Raw genomic sequence first — 18,437 nt, 5'->3', positions numbered from 1 at the left:
CAAGACTGAAAGGCCCCAAACACACGATTAGTTCTTTTCAAGATGAAAGCACGTCGGCAGGAAATGGAAATAGAACATAATGCAATGCTGAACAGTAAAATAAGTTAACAGTAACAATGACTAGATTGTCCTCTTCAGCATTTATATGGTGTGTTATTCTGTCTTCTAACACTTAAAGTTGAAGCCTATTTCCTTTTACATGCCTTTGCTATTATTCACGTTCCTTTAGGCCCGACTGATCAATACTGCTAGTCTATCTTCAACACACAGTAGATACTCAATAAGTGGGGTGAATTGAATTGAAAGCAATAAAGCTCAATGTAAAAGCATCTGCTTGAAAATTCAGATGTTAATTTCTTTACCAGTAGTAATTTTCTGATGGCCCAGAGCTGAGTCACCTAACTGCTCTGTCCTCGAGTTTCCCTATCAAAAAAACGTGAACAGTGGAAAGATAGCTTTGGCAAACGTCAGTGTGCCCTTATAAGAAATGTCCCATTATTGCTCAAGAGGTACAGAATTTCAGGTTCGTAGGATGAAAAGAATTCTAGAGATCGATGGTGGCGATGGTTGCTCAGAAACGCGAATGTACTAAATGCCTGAACCATACACTTAAAAATGGTTAAGATGGGGCTTCCCTGGTGGCGCAGTGGTTGGGAGTCTGCCTGCTGATGCAGGGGACACGGGTTTGTGCCCCGGTCCGGGAAGATCCCACATGCTGTGGAGCAGCTGGGCCCGTGAGCCATGGCCACTAAGCCTGCGCATCCGGAGCCTGTGCTCTGCAACGGGAGAGGCCACGACAGTGAGAAGGCCCATGTACCGCAAAAAAAAAAAAAAAAGGTTAAGATGGTAAATCGTACATTAGGCGTACCTTATTACAAGTAAACATGTTAAAAAAATTTTTTTTAAGAAATGTCTTAAACATTAATACACAAGATGCAAATTTAAATTTGGGAAAGGCCACAGAGGTAGGCTTCCTTCACTCTGGAGATAAAGAAAAAAAGGTCCAGAAAGTTACAGGATGAGGTTTCTAAGTAGGAATCCTCCTTAGGAAATGGGACTCTGGCCTCAGGCCTCTGGGGGTGCAGATGCCTGGGCTCTAGTGTGGGGTCCTCACAGTACTACCCTCAGGGCAGTCAGAAGGTTTAGTCAAAGTCTGCGCCATTCTTCCAACTCTGCACCGTCAGAAACCCTCCCACCGGAAATACTCCCCAACGACCTCTAAAATATGAATGGGATGTGAGGATAAAAACAGGGGAGAGGGCCTGTCTGTGGGAAGACTAGGGATGTCTCCCTTTCTTGCTTCCCTGCCTTTGGGAAAATCATAAGCGACTCCCCACACCTACCCTACCCCCAGGTCTCTAAGTAACTGGAAGGTGGACTAGAACCCTAGGTTGACAGATCAGAGAGACAGTAGCCCTTCAGGGGGAAGCGGTCCAACGATGGGACACTTGGGCTCACAGGATGGCTGACTCTCAGCCCCACTCCTGACCTCTCTGTTCAGGGCTTTGGACAGACCATCACCTGGGAGACCATATGCCATGGCCTGCTCACTCCCAACCCGGAGGTGAGTGCTGGTCCCAAGTGTTAGTCCTAGATAAATGCCCATGATCTGAGGTGGTACCTCTTCAGCAAATTATGTTGCCCAGCATCTCCAAAACACAGAGGAAAATTCATGTGCATTGGATTTCAAGGAAGATTGCAACATTAATGGATATAAAAAATAGCTCTAGTAGGACCACAAAATAGAGTCTTTGAAAAAGGATGCTAATGGAGAAGCGTGGAAAGGTTTTTATGACTACTGACAGTGGACTGAAAAAAATACAGATAAGTGAACATGATTAGTTTTAATTGCAATTTACTACGTGCATGCAGCACTTCTATATTGTGAATATTCTCCTGTTCACTGTATAAAACATGCAGTTATTTAAATAACTCTTACTATTCAAAACATCTGAGTCAGAATCTTAGAGGATAAAGGCATAAAATCTGCATTTTAAATAACCTTTCCATGTAATTCCAATGGATTCTGACTAGTAATAATAATAATAATAGCTAATTTTATTGCGTTCTTACTATGTTCCAGCTACTATACTTCAATATTTTATAAGTGGTTTGAGAACCACTGATATGGATGATATTGCAATGATAAAAATTTAGTATTATCCATAAATAAAATATCTTTCAGTATCACAGTCTTAGTCATAGTGTAGATTATGTTGTTCCACTTGGGTCTATGTTGGTGTTTTAAACTTCCATCATCATCATCTTATAATTCCAATTTTAGCCATGTCTCTAGGATCACCATAACCATGGGTTTTGGTGTACTTTGAGAGTAAAATGCCCAATATACAGGGAATTTTTCCTAGATGTAAACAGAATTAAGTAATTTTGCTCCTATAAAGAGTTTTCAAGTTCTTTCTAACCTCAGAAGCCTGAAAACCAGAAGAAGCCCTTATATGAATGTAATATTTTTAGCTGCTGTTACATCTTAAGTGCCTTGAAAATGTCATTACTGCCTTCCACCCCAGATATTCATTAACTCCTACTAGTACCCTTCTAAACGTCTCCTTAGAGCTAGCCATATATTTTCTATTCCAAGGCATTTAAATCTTTATGTACTTACCAAATAGGCAAAGACTGCCTCGTGGAAATTTTAACCATTCAGGGTGCGTAGATTTTGAAATACGGAGAGAACATTTTCTACACAGGAACATGCTTGGTGGCAAGCTGGAAGTTTCTGTACTTTCCCCACTTGATAGAAAGGAACATTGGCCAATGCCCATGAAAGAGAGCACCTGACTATAATAAGGAGAGTGGGCTTTGACACCAGGCTGCCCGAGATGGGCAGGTTTGCCCTCGTTTAGTAGTCATTGACCTTGGGCAAGTTACTTTCCTCCCTGCCCCCAAGTCTCCCCATCTGTAAAGTGGGGATACAGATAATAATACCTGCCTCATGGGCTTGTTATGAAGAACTGACCCACTTATTCTCACATTAGGCTCTCAGAACCATGCCTGTCACACAGTATGAACTCACTTACTGTTAGCTTTTTTTAATCAATAATTTCTCTGATTATGTTCAACTCCTTATATGAGTTAAAGGCATGCTTTAGTTGTAAGTCACACATTCACGTACTTTTCCTTTCCTTGATGGTTATGTATAATAAATGACACACAGACTTTTCACAAGTGTGTTTGAAATTCAAGTAAACTCACACTTTCATGTGCTTTGCTGCATGAGAGCTCCATGGAAATGCATGAAGACAAAGAGCATTTATGTCAGAAAAAACCCAGGGAATTTAAGGCCATTTTTCTTGGCTGTACACACCAACCTAATTTATATTTTAACCTGTAAATACAGATAATGATCAGTATTTAAAAGAACCAGAACCACGTGTGTTCAAGAAAAACATACGAGGAAAGATATTATATATATTATATAATAATTATATAATAATATATAATTGTAATTTATATATATATATACATGTGTACACACATACATACATATATATAAATTACAATTATATTGGATGAAGATATGTTAGAATAAATATATTGATTGTAAATACATATGAAAGCACACCCTTAAGAGCAACATACAAAACTATTTGAAGAAGTGTTTTTTGATTTTTTTTTTTCAGAGCTTAAAATTCTTCCAGAAAAGGGGTGAGTAGGTATTGCTTTCAGACTGATTCGACTGCTTTGTCTCGAAACACAGAACCACCAAGACCTGGTAGGACCAGGGCTGTACTAACTTGGGAATTCCTCCCGATGAAGTTTACCTTGTTCCAGCTTCAGGTGTTTATAAGAGTCGTGCAGCTCCTGTGGGGTTCCTCCCACATAGACGGGGGAATTCACCATCAGTGGCTGAGCTCTGGACTCTGACACGCGCTCCATCAGTTCATTCATGCTTGTTGATAGGACGGGACCTTTTTTTTTAATGATCACTTTATTCCACTTTCCGTCACAATAGGACAGCCCCAGCCAGAGATCCACTTGTGTAAAGGTAAGGCTAGTATTTAACCGGAAGCTCAATATTCCACTCTTCAGTTCCATCTGTATTTCATATTAAAAAGAAAATAGGTATATAAAAGGACTTCAGAATGGCAGTTTGGAAGAGAAAAGAAGGTCAACTTCTTGAAGAGAAGCAAGAAATTTCCCTGAAAGAACTCTATAAAAATGTCCCACTTTATTCTAAGCAGAACTGGAGTAACACATAATGAAGTACTCTGCAAGCTTATAATTGACATGACCGATGTTGTAATGAGTCAAACAAATTTATACCCAGTAATGATGATATGATGTAATGCAATACTACATAGGCTAAACCATTTTTTTTTCTTTTTGATGCAGCATAGGTAAAAGATTAAACCCTAGCATAAGTGACTGAATGACTGAAGAGAACAGTTTAAACTATGACTCTATTTTTATTTGAATCTTTAGAAAATGAGAAAATACTACTTCTTATATCAATTTAATTTCAGGGAAAAATATGACAAGACAATAAGAAAATGAAATGTCAAGCTTGATTAAGCCTATTTTAACTGGCTGGTGAACTCAATTTCAAATTTGTAAAATGTATTTTGATTCAATATTTCAGTGTTACTATTCTAAATCTCTAACTAACTTAATTGCTTCTATGTCTATTCTTTTAGATTAAAGTGCCATTTTCTAATACGAACATATTTTACGCACATTTTCATGGCAAAGGAAATGCCTCCATATGTTTTTCTTCAAATTTTTACTCAATAATTATTTTACCTACTATGTTTTTATTTTGTTAGAAGTCAAATTAGTGACCATAAGGTACTTAAAAATTTGAGATCATGTCAATGAAACAAATTAAATAATGCTATATAAAAATTATTGCTTTTCTATGTAAAAATCATCTTTGTGAAGTACATCGGGTAAACATTCATTTTTTTATCCTTTCATTCAATAAATATTGATTCCCCTACTATGTTCTGTAAACCTTCTACTACAAGAGAAATTGTTCCCAAGAATTGCACTGTCTTAATAGCAAAGGCAAACATGTGCAGTAATATTATAAACAAGATGGGGATGGGGTACAAAGAGATCGGAGAGAAGATACACGTTTTGTTCCCTAGGAATTGGGAAAGGTTTGAAGTAAGGTTTTTGGAAGTATGTATGATTCATGGAGAATCTCCAGCAGGAAGATTAACATGTTCAACAGCATGGGGACATGTACGAGCACATTAGGTTTAGAAAAAGGTACAAAATGAGATAAAAGGATACATATGGGGGAAAGAGAAAGAAAGGGTTCTGCCAGGTATGTAGAAGCAAAATTTTGGAGGGTTTTGAGTGATATGGAAAAATAATCATTTTTCTCTTGTCTGTCTGATGCCAAAAGCCCATATTCTTTCTACTAATATCTTACGCTAAAAGTTCACCCTCTGGTCATAAGAAGTACATCCTATAAAAATGTTCAGAGTAGCCTTATTCACCAAGGCAAAAACATGGGAACGACCACTACTTCATTGAAAAGAGAAGAGATATATTATTACCCAGCCATGAAAAATACATGGAGAACATGAATAACTCAGAAACAATGTCAAGGACTAAAGCAATTGCCTAAACATAGAAACTTTTACAAATTTCTAAAAGAAAGATTTTTAGGCATTCACTCATGATGTTCAAACTATAAAAATGCAAGGAGATAATAAACACAAAATTATGATTACATATTACCTCTAGAGGGAGACAGGGAAATGAGCTAAAGATGGCCTAGAGGTAGATGCAAAAATTTGATAATATTTTAGTTCTTGGGTTGGGTGGTAGGTTCATGAGTGTTCATTGTACTATTATAATTTTATATGTGTGTGTGAAATATTAAATATATAATATATATTCTTTCAACACTATTATATAAAAGAAAATGAAGGAACATTTTTCATATATTGGGAGGGTAAATTGCATTTCCTCAATTCCTAATATTTAGCCTGTTTTGTTAAAATTATAATTTTCAAAGTATAATGGTCATTTAAAAAATCATCATGGTCCTAAAATACAAAATGTTTCACAGGATTCCAAAAGTGAAAATGACATGGGGGTAAAAATAAAAGCAAAACTGAATTTGGAAAGAAGCCCTAATTAAGTATAATGTAAACACATGGTTTATTAATTTTAAAGTTGGAGCTAACATTTTTAAGTAAATTAATTAACATACAGCAAGAAAATCAGGTCCATCTTTGTTGTAAATGAAAAGAAGCAATCCATTCAATTGGTCAGTTCTGAACTTAAAGGAAATTTCAAAGTCCACTCCACCATGAAACAAATATGGATAAAGTTCCAGGAACCCTTTAGAGAAAAAAACATATACAAATTAGCATGTGCAAAGCAATATCGTTAGCATCGTAAGGGTGTCATAAGACAACCTTAGGACATATTCTGTCGTTGAATAAATCTCTCACAAAAGAAGATGCAGATCAATGTTAAGAAATTCATCTTGTAATGTACAGAAGTAGCAGAATGAACTTGACATACCTTTTAAGAGGAAGCAAGTTACTAAGTCATGGATACAATTAAGACTATTACTAGTTTATCTAAGTATTAACAATAAGTAGTTGCAACTCTGGATAATGACAGTGATGAGAAAAAGCAACAAAAAAGTGCACGGAGTATAATATTATTTAGCTTTCTGTTCTGAAGGTAGTTTAACGAACTTAATATATAACCAACTTAGCTATAAATGTAACAGGCAATAGTGGGCTTTTATTCCAAAAGTAAGCCATGGTGGCCAAGTCACCATATTCCCTTCCACTCCTTACCCTGGGTGGCTGCTAGACAGAGACTGTAGGTGGCGCATATGCCGGGCACACTGCGCCTCACCTTTGCCACAGCCTTTGGAGCAATGGCAGTGATGGTGGTCATATTCTCTAGCTCTCCCTTAAGGCCCTACTTACCCCATCACGCAGCTGAAATTTTACTCTTAGGAACACTGTCAGTCTATATCATGGGATAAAACAGATATTGTGTGGATTAGCCTGACAAAACAAAACTCCTTTGAAACATCTGACTAAAACTATATTCTAAGTAAAAACGTGGACTTACAAGTGGACATTAGTGGCACTACCATAGGTAAACCCCAAACTGCCAGAGATCTTACACATGAATATGTATTTATGAGTCTTACTATTTATATTATATATTCAGACGTTGAGAATATATGTATGGGCATCATGGCGTAACTAGGTATTTCTGAGATAGAAGGTTCATATGAGGTCAAAATAATTGTATCAGGAGAGATTAAATTACACCAAAGAAAGAACATACAAGCGAAGTAATGACCAGTGTCTATTTTAGAACCTTACCTGTCCCTAGGAACTGAGCTCCCTCTTGTAATGAAGTGGGGCATCCCTCCCAGTTGTTATACACGTTGACTTGCTCTTCAGAACTCTGCCAAACCAGACGCCCCCAAGCAGCAGAGGGATTATAATTCTTCATAAAATACACATCCTTGAGACAGCCCACAAAACCCTTTCGGATTATGTCTGCAGGGGTTGAGAGATATCAAGAAATATGTATTCTGAGAAACTCTTTTCAAGCAATGAATTTGATGTGCCATTAAAATCAAAGAAATAGGGAATATTTCTCTCTGCCTATGTACTAAAATTTTTTTTTAATTTCTTCTTTTAAGTTTTTTTTTTATGTGGACCAGTTTTAAAGTCTTTATTGAGTGTGTTACAGTATTGCTTCTGTTTTATGTTTTGGTTTTTTGCCTATGAGGCAGGTGGGATCTTAGCTCCCTGACCAGGGATGGAACCCGCACCCCCTGCATTGGAAGGCGAAGTCTGAACCACTGGACTGCCAGGGAAGTCCCCAAACTTCTTAATAACTCATGTAAACACCACATCATTAGCTAGGGTAGGTGGTAACAATTGTAATGTTTCGCTCTGGTTCAGACTCATCTTATCTGCAGAAACAGATGTTTGCACAAAATCCTTGGTTTTATAGTAATAGCAAGACTATTGCCTCTTGAACTAACAAGGGGATCTCATCTGCCACTGGTCTTAAAAATAAATGTGCAACAACACATTTTAAAAGTAAGATTTAAAGGAAGTCTACCTATTAAATCTACAGTTTATAGTTTAGTTCCCTCGTCATTTTGACCTAGTCTGTTACACAAGTAAAGCAATAATTTCATTTCATTTTTAGGAATTAATGTGATGTTAAGCTTAATTTTTGAACTCCCCAGACCAGGTAGGTGTGGGGCTTATGAATACAGTAAGTAGGGTGGTCATAAGAAGTTGGGAAAGAGAGAAAGTGAGCAAATGAGAGAATTAGAGAGCAAAAAAAAAAAAAAAAAAAAAAAAAGCAGAGAGGGCGAGGAGGCACCTGAAGCTGAGGTTGCATTTCATATGGCAGTGTCCTTACAGGTCAGTGGAAAGCTTAGTTCTCAGCTTTTGAGTTCATGACCTGATCTTAGGGAAGGTATTCACCAGCAATCAAAGTTTTATAAGGTCAATTTATATGTGCAATGGCAAATTATTTATTTATAATGGACAGATATCATCTACAGGAGGGATATTTGCTATTGGGGTATGCTCTCTTCCTGATGCCTGGATATACCAGAGACAAGAATTGTGCTTGGTGGGCAAAGAACTAGGACAAAGACTCTCTTCTCTCTTTCTTTCAATCTGTGTGTGTGTGTGTGTGTGTGTGTGTGTGTGTGTGTGTGTGTGTGTGAATGTTTTCAAGAGACTTCTCCACCAGTCTACAGTAGCCAAATGAAAGTCCTCTCTTCTCTACAGGTATTTCTAAGGAGGTAACTATAATCTTGAGGATTTAAATATATCCTTCTCAAAAAATTCGTTGAAAGTTTTTGATCCCTAACTAACATAGCTTTGACTGAAATTAGTATAATTCATTTCAGCAAAAGTTTAATGAACTCCTTTTACATATCAAGAACTGGGTACTAAGAACTGAAATGCAAGTAGTACATGGTTCCTTTAGAAAAGAAGAGACCTAAAGGAGAATTTTTGACATACTGATGTAGGAAATACAGCATGAGATAGAAAATAATACTATTACCCATACTTTAAAATAATGCAAGTTGATTCTAAAATGTGGTGACAACATATAAATTCTATACCTTTCCCAAACTCACCAGAATCCTTCCTGAGGATGGTATAACCCTGAGGCAGCCCTCCCACAAACACTCCTGTGTTCTCTCCAATAACAGTACTACCATTCAGGGTGGCCGAGGAGCCTATAGATGGAAAAGGAGATGAGAATTCCAACTTCAGCAGGATAATCTATTTCTGCTAATTTAACGAATGACTAAACCTTTCCCTGGGCTTCTGGACACCACTCTTTCTTGGTTCTCTACATATCGGTTACTTTTCTTCACTGGTTCTTCCTCATCACCCCAACATCTTGATGCCAGAATGACCCAGACTTCCTCCGTTCTCAGATCTCTTTCTCCACCTACACAGATACCCTAATCCCCTCTAGAAGGATGAAGAGAGAGCTGGGTAGCTGTGCTAACTCCCGGGGCCAAAGATCAGAAGTGGCCTGGGTCCTTGACTGTGTTGCATAACAATGCAAATCTGTTAAAATGTCTATCTTACTCCATCATTTTTTGGGAGAAGGGGGATTTTTTTTTTCAGAGCCCAAACAACTAATTAGCCCTACTTATATCTGGGACCTTGGCTTTAAATACCATCTTTAGCTGACAACTCCCAATTTTTTTATCTCTAGTCTGGAACTCTTCCCTGAACTCAGATCCAGGAATCTGCTTGATACTTCCACTTGGATGCCTCATAGGTACCTAAGACTTAACATGTTCAAACTGAAATCTGAACATCTCTCTCTGAATCTGCTTCTCCCACTAACTTGCCCACCTTAGTTATGGTAGTTACAGTCTAAAGGCCCCAAACATTGCAGTCATGCTCTACATTAGGGGTTAGCAAAACTCTTCTGTAACGAGCAAGGTAGTATGTATTTTCCTCTTTGTAGACCATAAAGCCTGAAGCAGCCAGACAATACCTAACCAATGGGTGCAGTTGTCACCAATAAAGCTTTATAAAAACAGGCATGGGCTGGATTTGGCCCACAGGTGGTAGTTTCCCAACCCCTGCTCTACCTCAATCAAATTCCTTAACATTTACAATACATCCAGATTTCTCATTATATCCACAATTCCTTCCCTGGCTCAAGAGATGATCATTTCTTGTCTGGATTATTTTAGAATTATTGAAGAAGCTGGTCTCCATGCTTCTGTAATGAATTAATAAGCAGAAACATCAATTAAATAGAGTCGGGAGACCAGAAGGTAGAGTTCTCACACCTTGTAATGAAGGCAAACCCAACAGGAAGAAGAAAGACTTTTCTTTCCTGGCAAGGACTCAGCCAATGAAAAATCATGAACACTTTGTTGACTATAGTCCTCCTGGCTTCCTGTTCACCCTCTGTAAAAGTTTTCTCCCTCCCTTGCCATGCGGGACTTGCACTTGGCTTGCCATGGTTGTAGACCCTGAATTGTGATTCTCTGCTGATCCCCAATAAACTCATCTTTGCTGGAGAAATATCTGACAGTCTATTTGTTTTAGGTCAACACTTTGGTGGACACTATGGGGACCAGAGAAAATCCCTGAAGGCTCCAGTTCTGGTGAACAAACAGGTGTGGTACCCACAAAGAAGCCCACTGTGCTCACTGCTTACCCACTGTGCTCACTGCTCTTACTAACCCTGGAGTTTGAAGGTAAATCTTTCTCCTGGATCTGAGTTCACACCCTCTTTGCATTTGAAGCTCTCCAGGCTTTATGTAAGTTCTGCTTAAAGGTTTTGTCTGGTTAAGGCCTTGTTCTGTACCTGAGTACTCATTTGGAACTTCAGTCTAATTTTGAGATCAGACTGTTTCAACCAAGACTGGCTGAGAAGTCATCAGCCTGTTCCTTCAGGAACGAAGCTGCTTCACTGAAACTGTGCTGGTTTTTCAGGCTTCAGCCCATTCCTTTGGAATTAGGGTTGTTCTTTGGAAATGACTGAAAAGCCTTGGGCCTGGTTTCTACAGGACCAAACTCTTTCCCTAGAATTGGCTGGTATTAATTTGCATGCTGTTTTGAGTTGCGAGCAGTTTGATTTGAACTGTGAGCTGTTTAAAAATTATTCTTTCACTCTGGAGACAAACCTCTGAGTAATGAGATCCCAGTTATCTACATATTTTGAGGGAGCCCCCACCGACAGGGACTATGGACAATTTTATGTTTAAAAAGTGTGGTCTTTCCTCATGTGCATTTCCAACTAAATGGACCAAACTGACCTAAGGTAATTTAGAATATCAATGGCCATTATGGGGAATTTTTGGAATCCTCAAAGTTAATTGGACAACAATATCTCAGAAATTCCCAGAACTGAATAGTATGCCTATTTTGATTGGCATGTTGAGGTTTCTAAATGTAATTAGGAGCCTAAAATTGCCTCTCAGCAAAATGAGATATTAAGATTAACTGAGGCAAACATGTGGATAAAGAAAGACAGAGTGGCTCTCCACGCCTCAGGCTTTTCTTCCTTGGCTTCTCTGTCTCAGGCTCTACCTCTGGTACCATCTTGTCTCTCTTCCTCAGCTCCTCATGGCCAGACTCATCTGGAACCATCTTTCTCCTTTCCTTCTCTACTGCCTATGCCTCCTCTAGACCCTCAGTTCCCCCCCTAATAATCCTCTCACCAAACTTCCCCTTTCTCTGAAATTTTCCCCACTCCCTTTTCCTCTGAACTTATCAGAACCTGTCCCTTTAAAATTAAGCCTTCTGAGGTTCCAGAAGCTAAACCCTTAATTTCTTATATTCCCTGAACTAAAGCTGACCTGCAAGCCACAGTCAAAAATATACTGAAAGTAACTGAAGATTGTCACAGATTTGCTGAGGAATGTAATGTAGTCATTCAAACTTATCAACTTGGTTTCTCTGACTTACCTTAGCTAATTCATAGGTTTGTTGGTGATGGCCAGACCCAGCATTGGATCAGAACTGCTAACTGGGAAAATCCTGAAAGGTCTCTAGGATAACAACCAGGAGATCAGCCCTCTAACTTATTATATGATCAGGCTTGAGCAATCACTAGGTGACTTCATTGAGCAATTCCTAGGGTTTTTCCAAAGACTGTCAACTGGAACAAAATTCAGGATTGCACACAAAAATCTGATGAACCTGTTCATTATGATTACAATTGAATTCAGATTATTTTTAAGCAAAATTTTGGTCTTCCTCCAGATGTTGATTCCACCTGGGTAGCTTTTAATTCCATGTTTATTAATGGGCCAAAGTGGGATCTTTCCTTTCTAATAAAAAGGACCAGGATGGAATGGAAAACTATGACCCATCTAGTTTTGAGTAATCTGTCAAAACTGCTCTCTCACACTATAGCTGAATCACCTAAAAGGAAGACTGTCTAAATTCTTAAACTTCAACTATAGCAAATGAAGGCTCCTAAATGAAACTAAAATCCTCCTAGCTTCTGGTATTATTGAAAATAGCCAGGATATTGGAAAAGAGACTGTTACAAATTTAAGTGCTTTCAGTGTCTTCAGCCCTCTGACTAACCTTTCCAACATCCTCCAACTACTCAGTGGCAGGCTCTGAAGAACTATAGGGGCTCTTCCCAATTCTCCGTCTTAATCAGCTTACAGAAATGTTTCTCAAGATTGGGGTTGAATCTCTTCCAGTCCTAATTGACACCAGAGTCACACACTCAGTGCTCCATCCCACTACTAAAAAGCAGCCTCTGCCTCCGAGTACTAACACAGTTCAAACAGTGGGGATCTCTAACGAATCTCAAGAGGCTCTTGTCTCTGAACCTATTCCCTTTCCTTTAGGCCCTTTGAGAGACACATGTATTTTTCTCCTTAGTTCCTCTGCCCCTACCCATTTATTAGGCTGAGACTTCTTGGAGAAGTATCATGCTGGAAATTCTTTCTTCCAAAAGGAGGAAATAATCTAGAATTTGACAGTAGCCATCAAAATCACCAACCAGGTAAATTAAATGACCCCTTTGACATCTTTTATTTGCTCTGTCTCCGACAGTTCTAGAGCAGATTTTGGAAACACTGATCATTTGTCCCTATTGAATCAGCCACCACCATCTTTATGGGCAAAATCTCCAACTGATACTGGCAAACTTCAAAGAGCACCCCTTCCCATCAAGATTCAAATAGATCCCTCAAACCCTCTTCCCAGAATTAATCTATACCCTATAAGTAAAGAAACCTTTCAAGGCATAAAGCCTATAATAGAAGATTATAAGGCTCAAAACCTCATTATGTCTGTAGTAATTCCTGTAAGGATGCTATTTTACCTGTGAGAAAACCTAAGGGCTGAGGGTAGAGGTCTGTCCAGGACCTCTGAGCAATAAGCAACATTGTTAGCCCTAGACACCCTGTTGTTCCTAATCCTCAGACGTTCTAACATCCATTCCCACTGGAAGCAAATTCTTTACTGTAATTGATTTATGCAGTGCATTCTTTGGTATTCCACTTGATGAAGCTAGCCAACACCTTTTTACCTTTACTTGGGAAGAGAAACAATTCACCTGGACAGTAATGCTCAGGGTTTTACTGAGAGTTCTTCTTATTTCTTGTAAATCCTGAAGGTTGACCTGGATGATATAAAGTTTCCTACAGGTCTACTTTGTTGCATATGTGAATGATTTGCTTCTTTGATCTTCTAAAGCCTACTCACAGGAAGACAGCATCCACTTTCTAAAGCTTTTAGCCTTAAAGGGACATAAGATTGCCAAGGAAAAAATTGTAGTTTGCCCAAACCCAGGTTTGATATTTAGGGCATCTGGTATCAGAACAAGGGCTACACTTTGATACAGATAGACTTCATAGTGATTGAGGAACCTGTTTTACAGGCCAGGTACTTCAACAAGTCTGTGGCATCAATCCTCTGATTTAGTCGATCACAGTAATGGCATTATTAGACCCAACTGGCAAAATTTGTAGAGGTCATACAAATACCTTGGCTCAAAGCATTGCTATTGGTCCCTCTAAATCTCAGATCTACACTTTTTGTAACTCAAAAATTCTCACCCATTGAAACAGTCATAGGACATCCAACACACTTGTTACTGCTTTTCTTGACCTACAACTGAAAAGAGGAGAGATACTCCAATAATGCAAGGGCCAAATTGTTCCTATTAAAAATAACTACATTTTGGTAGAGCAATCTTTTTACAGTGCACTCTTAGGAGACGAAGACCTTAAGCATCACACCTTGCAACCTGAAGGCTTTATCTACTGGAAGAGACACCTCCAGAAGAACTTTCTTCAACCTTATCAGAGAGGCCCCTATCACATATTGCTAACCAACCCTTCTGCCACCAAAATCCAAGGAATAGATTCTTGGACTCACGTGACACGCCTAAAGAAAGCACCAAATTCTGAAGGGACCTCAAAAAGTCTGGTGACCTGAAAGTAAATATTTACCAGAACTGAAGCAAACAACACCTGATGAGGCAGCTTTCTAAAGATATTTGGACCAGGTCTTTAGGAAGTGTATTGCCAAACCTTTGACAATGACATAATGCTTCAGATGATCTCCAATGTCTATGGTTTTGATAGCATATGGAATTGAGACAGAAAGTGTCTGAGAGTTCTCCCTTCTACCTTCCCTTGTTACTCGAATATGACCTCAGTAGGTTTCCAATCTGTGCATTCCCTTCTGATATGAGACCCCACACACGGGAAAGGTCCTTCCTGGCACTGAGAGACAAAAAGCCATTGAAATTAGAAAAGCTGACTCAATCAGTGATGCTCTGAGAGAAAGATCATGATCAAAAGGGGGACATATAAAAAATTAATAAGCAGAAATCACAATTAAATAGATTTGGGAGACCAGAGGAAAGTCTCATGCCTTGTGGTGACAGCAGAGCCCAACAGGAAGAAGAAAGACTCCTCCTCTTTCCTGGCAAGCACTCAGCCAATGAAAAGCCATGGACTATTTGTTTACTACAGCCCTCCCAACTTCCTTTTGCCCTCCATAAAAGCATTCTCCTTCCGTTGTTGTGCGGGGACTTACAAGGGGCTCACCATGGTTGCAGACCCCGAATTGCAGCTTTCTACAGATCCTGAATAAACCCATCTTTGCTGGAAAAGCATATGGCAATCTATTTGTTTTAGGTCAACACTTCCATCCTTGTTCTCCTCAAAACTTATCTCCAAAAGAGCAGCCAGAGTGTTCCTTTTAAAGAAAGAAGTCATGTCATGTCACCCCTCTCTCAAAATTCTCCAACGGCTTCCCTCTTTTCACGTAAAAGCTCACAAAGCCCTATGTAATACAGCCCCAGTGGCCTCTCTGATTTCACATTGTAACACTAGCCCCTTCAACCTCTCTTTCCCACATTGGCTTCCTTGTTGGTCCTTGACATGGCACATATCGTATACTCCCACCTCAGGGCCCTGGGACCTACTGTTCACTTGACTTGAAACATTCTCCTAGACATTTGCCTGGTTTGCCCTTTTATCCCCTTTAGGTCTATGCTCATATGTCACCTTATCGGAAAGACCTTCTCTAACAGTCTTTTATATAATCAAAACATCCCTTCCCCAATACACACACACACACACACACACACACACACACACACACACACACACACTCACCCCTTTTCCTCTTATCCTGTTTTATACATTCTCAGAATGTAGCACTACCTGATATTTGTTCAATATTTATTTATTCTGTTTCCTGCCTCTCTCCCACCTAAAGTGTAATTTTTCCTTGTTGTTTCCAGAGTTCCTAGAGCAGTAGTAGGTGCTCATTAAAATTTTATATTTTCTGAATGAATTAATAAAAGCCTGCATCATTGTATAGGTACTGTAGCTTTTACAATTACATGGGGATGGTAGATAGGGAAGGATAGAAAGAAAAATAAACTTAGAACTGCAAAGAAAAAATACATGTCCCAGAACGCTGCCTACCAACTGTCTTAATTGGAAGAAGTTATTTACCTTTTGGAGCCTTAGTTTCCTCATCTCTAAAATGCATATAATAACTGAGGTCATAATAGAGGAACATAAGGAGAGAACATAAGTAAAACATAAGTAAAAGGAAAGTAAAAGCCCTTGCAAATTGTAAAGACTGAAAAAGATACAAAATTGTTATTGATGACTTTACTCTTATTTTTGCTTTACTGAAACCCTGCGTAGATGAGAAGATAGTTGCCAAGATTTCATCATTTTAGGAGCACCCCAAAGGCAAACTCAACAGCAATTTAGATGAAGTTGAGTGGAGATAAAGGTGAAAGAAGAGATGAACAAATATAAACAACAGAAGAGTATGGTAACATCAGCACATCAACAGAGCCCTTCATATATGTCAAAGAAGATCTTACCTGTATATTGTCCATCAAGTGTGATTTGGCCAAAATCCTGATGCCTAATCGCGATTATCTCATGCCATTTGCCATCACTATATTGTTTACCATCATCATTAGTTGTGGTAACTTCTACCGCAGACCCCTTAAGGGAATGAATGAGGGGAAAAAATCAATGAGTGAGTATACATGTTACATACACATACATATATATTTGTATATTTGTTAAAAACCAACTTGCAAATTTCAACATGATCCAGATGCAAGCATGCACACGTTTCAAACAGAACTCAAAATTAAGGTTGATACATCCTTCTGGCTTTTCTCTGATGTACTTTTGTGTCACCTCAGTGCTCAAATCTGAAAAGAGCTTCTCTTTGGAATAAAAATCTCTTACAAGTACCCTTGGATTTTGAGTAACTATACTCATCAGAAAGATAATGAATTTTCTATTCTAATATTTTAAATTTGGGGGCAGAAATATAAAAAAGAGAAGAATTTAAAACTAATAAAATACTATTCAAATAATATTGTTCTAAAGATAAGGAAATGTCTGGCAAGTTATTTTCTTTTACCTTCACTACACTACATATAGCAAGAAGGAATAAGGTTCACATTAAAAACTAGTCAGTTACTAATGCCTTGAACATAAGTATAGCGGTTAAACTTAATACTCAATGCTTTGTAGTCTAAATTCTAGCATTTGTACTTTTGCCTAAGGTAATAGTATAGTTAAAAATGAGTTCCTAAGTGGATAAGACTAGGAAATGGCAGATATTAAGAACAGATATTAGCTAAAAGGAGGTGAGGATAAGGAAACAAAGAAAAGCAGAAGAGAAACATTTCACCTTAACACTTTAGAGCTATGTATATTCTGGTTAGCACAATGATACTCTTTTTATGTTAGTGAACACTTAAGACTAAGTAAAAGAGATTTCAACTTTGTCACCATCATCATTTGCTACTACTGTGGTTAAAGAAAAAACAACCAGAAAATTACTCTAAACCTTCTAAATGAAAACAATTTTTTTCTTTCTTTCTTAATAAAGTAGATCTCTTTAGCAATACTTAACTTCAATCAATAAAAATTTTTTTAAAGCTAAAAATAAGATTTAGTAAAATATTACAAAATATATTTTTAAATTACTTGGACTGTTTCACCAAATTCTAATAATCTTGGTATACTGTTTTTCAAAGAAGATAAAACTGATAATTATCTGATGCAATATGGTGAAGATTTATGTCACAAAAACTGCAACGTTAATCACACCATCTTCAGTAAAACATTTCTGTTTATATTTCCCTAAAATAGCTTCAGCAGTATACCATGTCCATTCTATGCATTTAATTGGCTCCTGTCAGGCCTCATACAGAGCATGACAACATGCGTGACATACAGAATTTCATATTACCAAAAAAGAGCTTTTAATTTCCCATGAGTAGGAGTGGGTTGCTTCTCATGTGGACAATATCCCAACTTTTACAGGCAACTCGATCAGCTAGAAAGATGACCATTTTGGTAAGTCCTCGAATCTTTGTAGGTTGATTTTCCTTCTATCTCTTTCCTCTACATGTTCTTTTATTTTCCTCAACCCTATTTCAACATTTTAATATTTTACAAACACACATTTCATTATCGTAGTTTAATAATTAAAACCAGAACTGGTGTCGTGCCCAATTAATGTGCCCTGGTAGCATGCCCATTAGTTTTTCCATTAGTGAATTCAACAATACTAATGGGATTACTAGCATGGGATGCTAATTGGGCGTGACATAAGAAACTGGCTTACTTCTTAGCATACCCTTGCTAATGATGAAATTAATGAGCATTTTATTAAATGCTGTCTCATCAAAGTGTACTTAGTTAGCGTTAAAATTGTTACAGACGATGCTGCATTCTAAAGATCAGGTGTCTGAGTAAGTGGTTCTTCATATCATGTTTGGCGACAGTCTGAAGCATTAATGGTTCTCTACATCGAAATCACATTGACTGGTGACACATTCAAGTACATAACACACAGCCTCAGTATGCCAAATTTTCTTCATACTTAGAGGAACTTAGTGTATTATTCTTTGATGATCATTTTAAGATTATTTTACTTCAC

At 38.0% G+C, this 18,437-nt stretch overlaps 1 protein-coding gene across 1 annotated transcript in view; it reads right to left on the bottom strand.

Annotated features, from left to right (window-relative positions):
* Positions 1-18,437, bottom strand: part of USH2A (usherin) — a 790,488-nt gene that overhangs the window by 449,446 nt on the left and 322,605 nt on the right. Inside the window, exons 22-26 of the mRNA XM_060088664.1 lie at positions 16,351-16,477; positions 9,128-9,229; positions 7,332-7,511; positions 6,188-6,318; positions 3,783-4,056 (exon numbers count right to left, since the gene is read on the bottom strand). Of these exons, the coding sequence (XP_059944647.1) occupies positions 3,783-4,056; positions 6,188-6,318; positions 7,332-7,511; positions 9,128-9,229; positions 16,351-16,477 (814 nt within the window). The remainder of the gene's footprint in view (positions 1-3,782; positions 4,057-6,187; positions 6,319-7,331; positions 7,512-9,127; positions 9,230-16,350; positions 16,478-18,437) is intronic.

This window comes from Mesoplodon densirostris, chromosome 2, assembly GCF_025265405.1.
Source record: "Mesoplodon densirostris isolate mMesDen1 chromosome 2, mMesDen1 primary haplotype, whole genome shotgun sequence".
Classification (NCBI taxonomy): domain Eukaryota; kingdom Metazoa; phylum Chordata; class Mammalia; order Artiodactyla; family Ziphiidae; genus Mesoplodon; species Mesoplodon densirostris.
The sequence above is the reverse complement of the archived record's forward strand: the minus strand, read 5'-3'. Positions and strand labels throughout refer to the sequence as shown.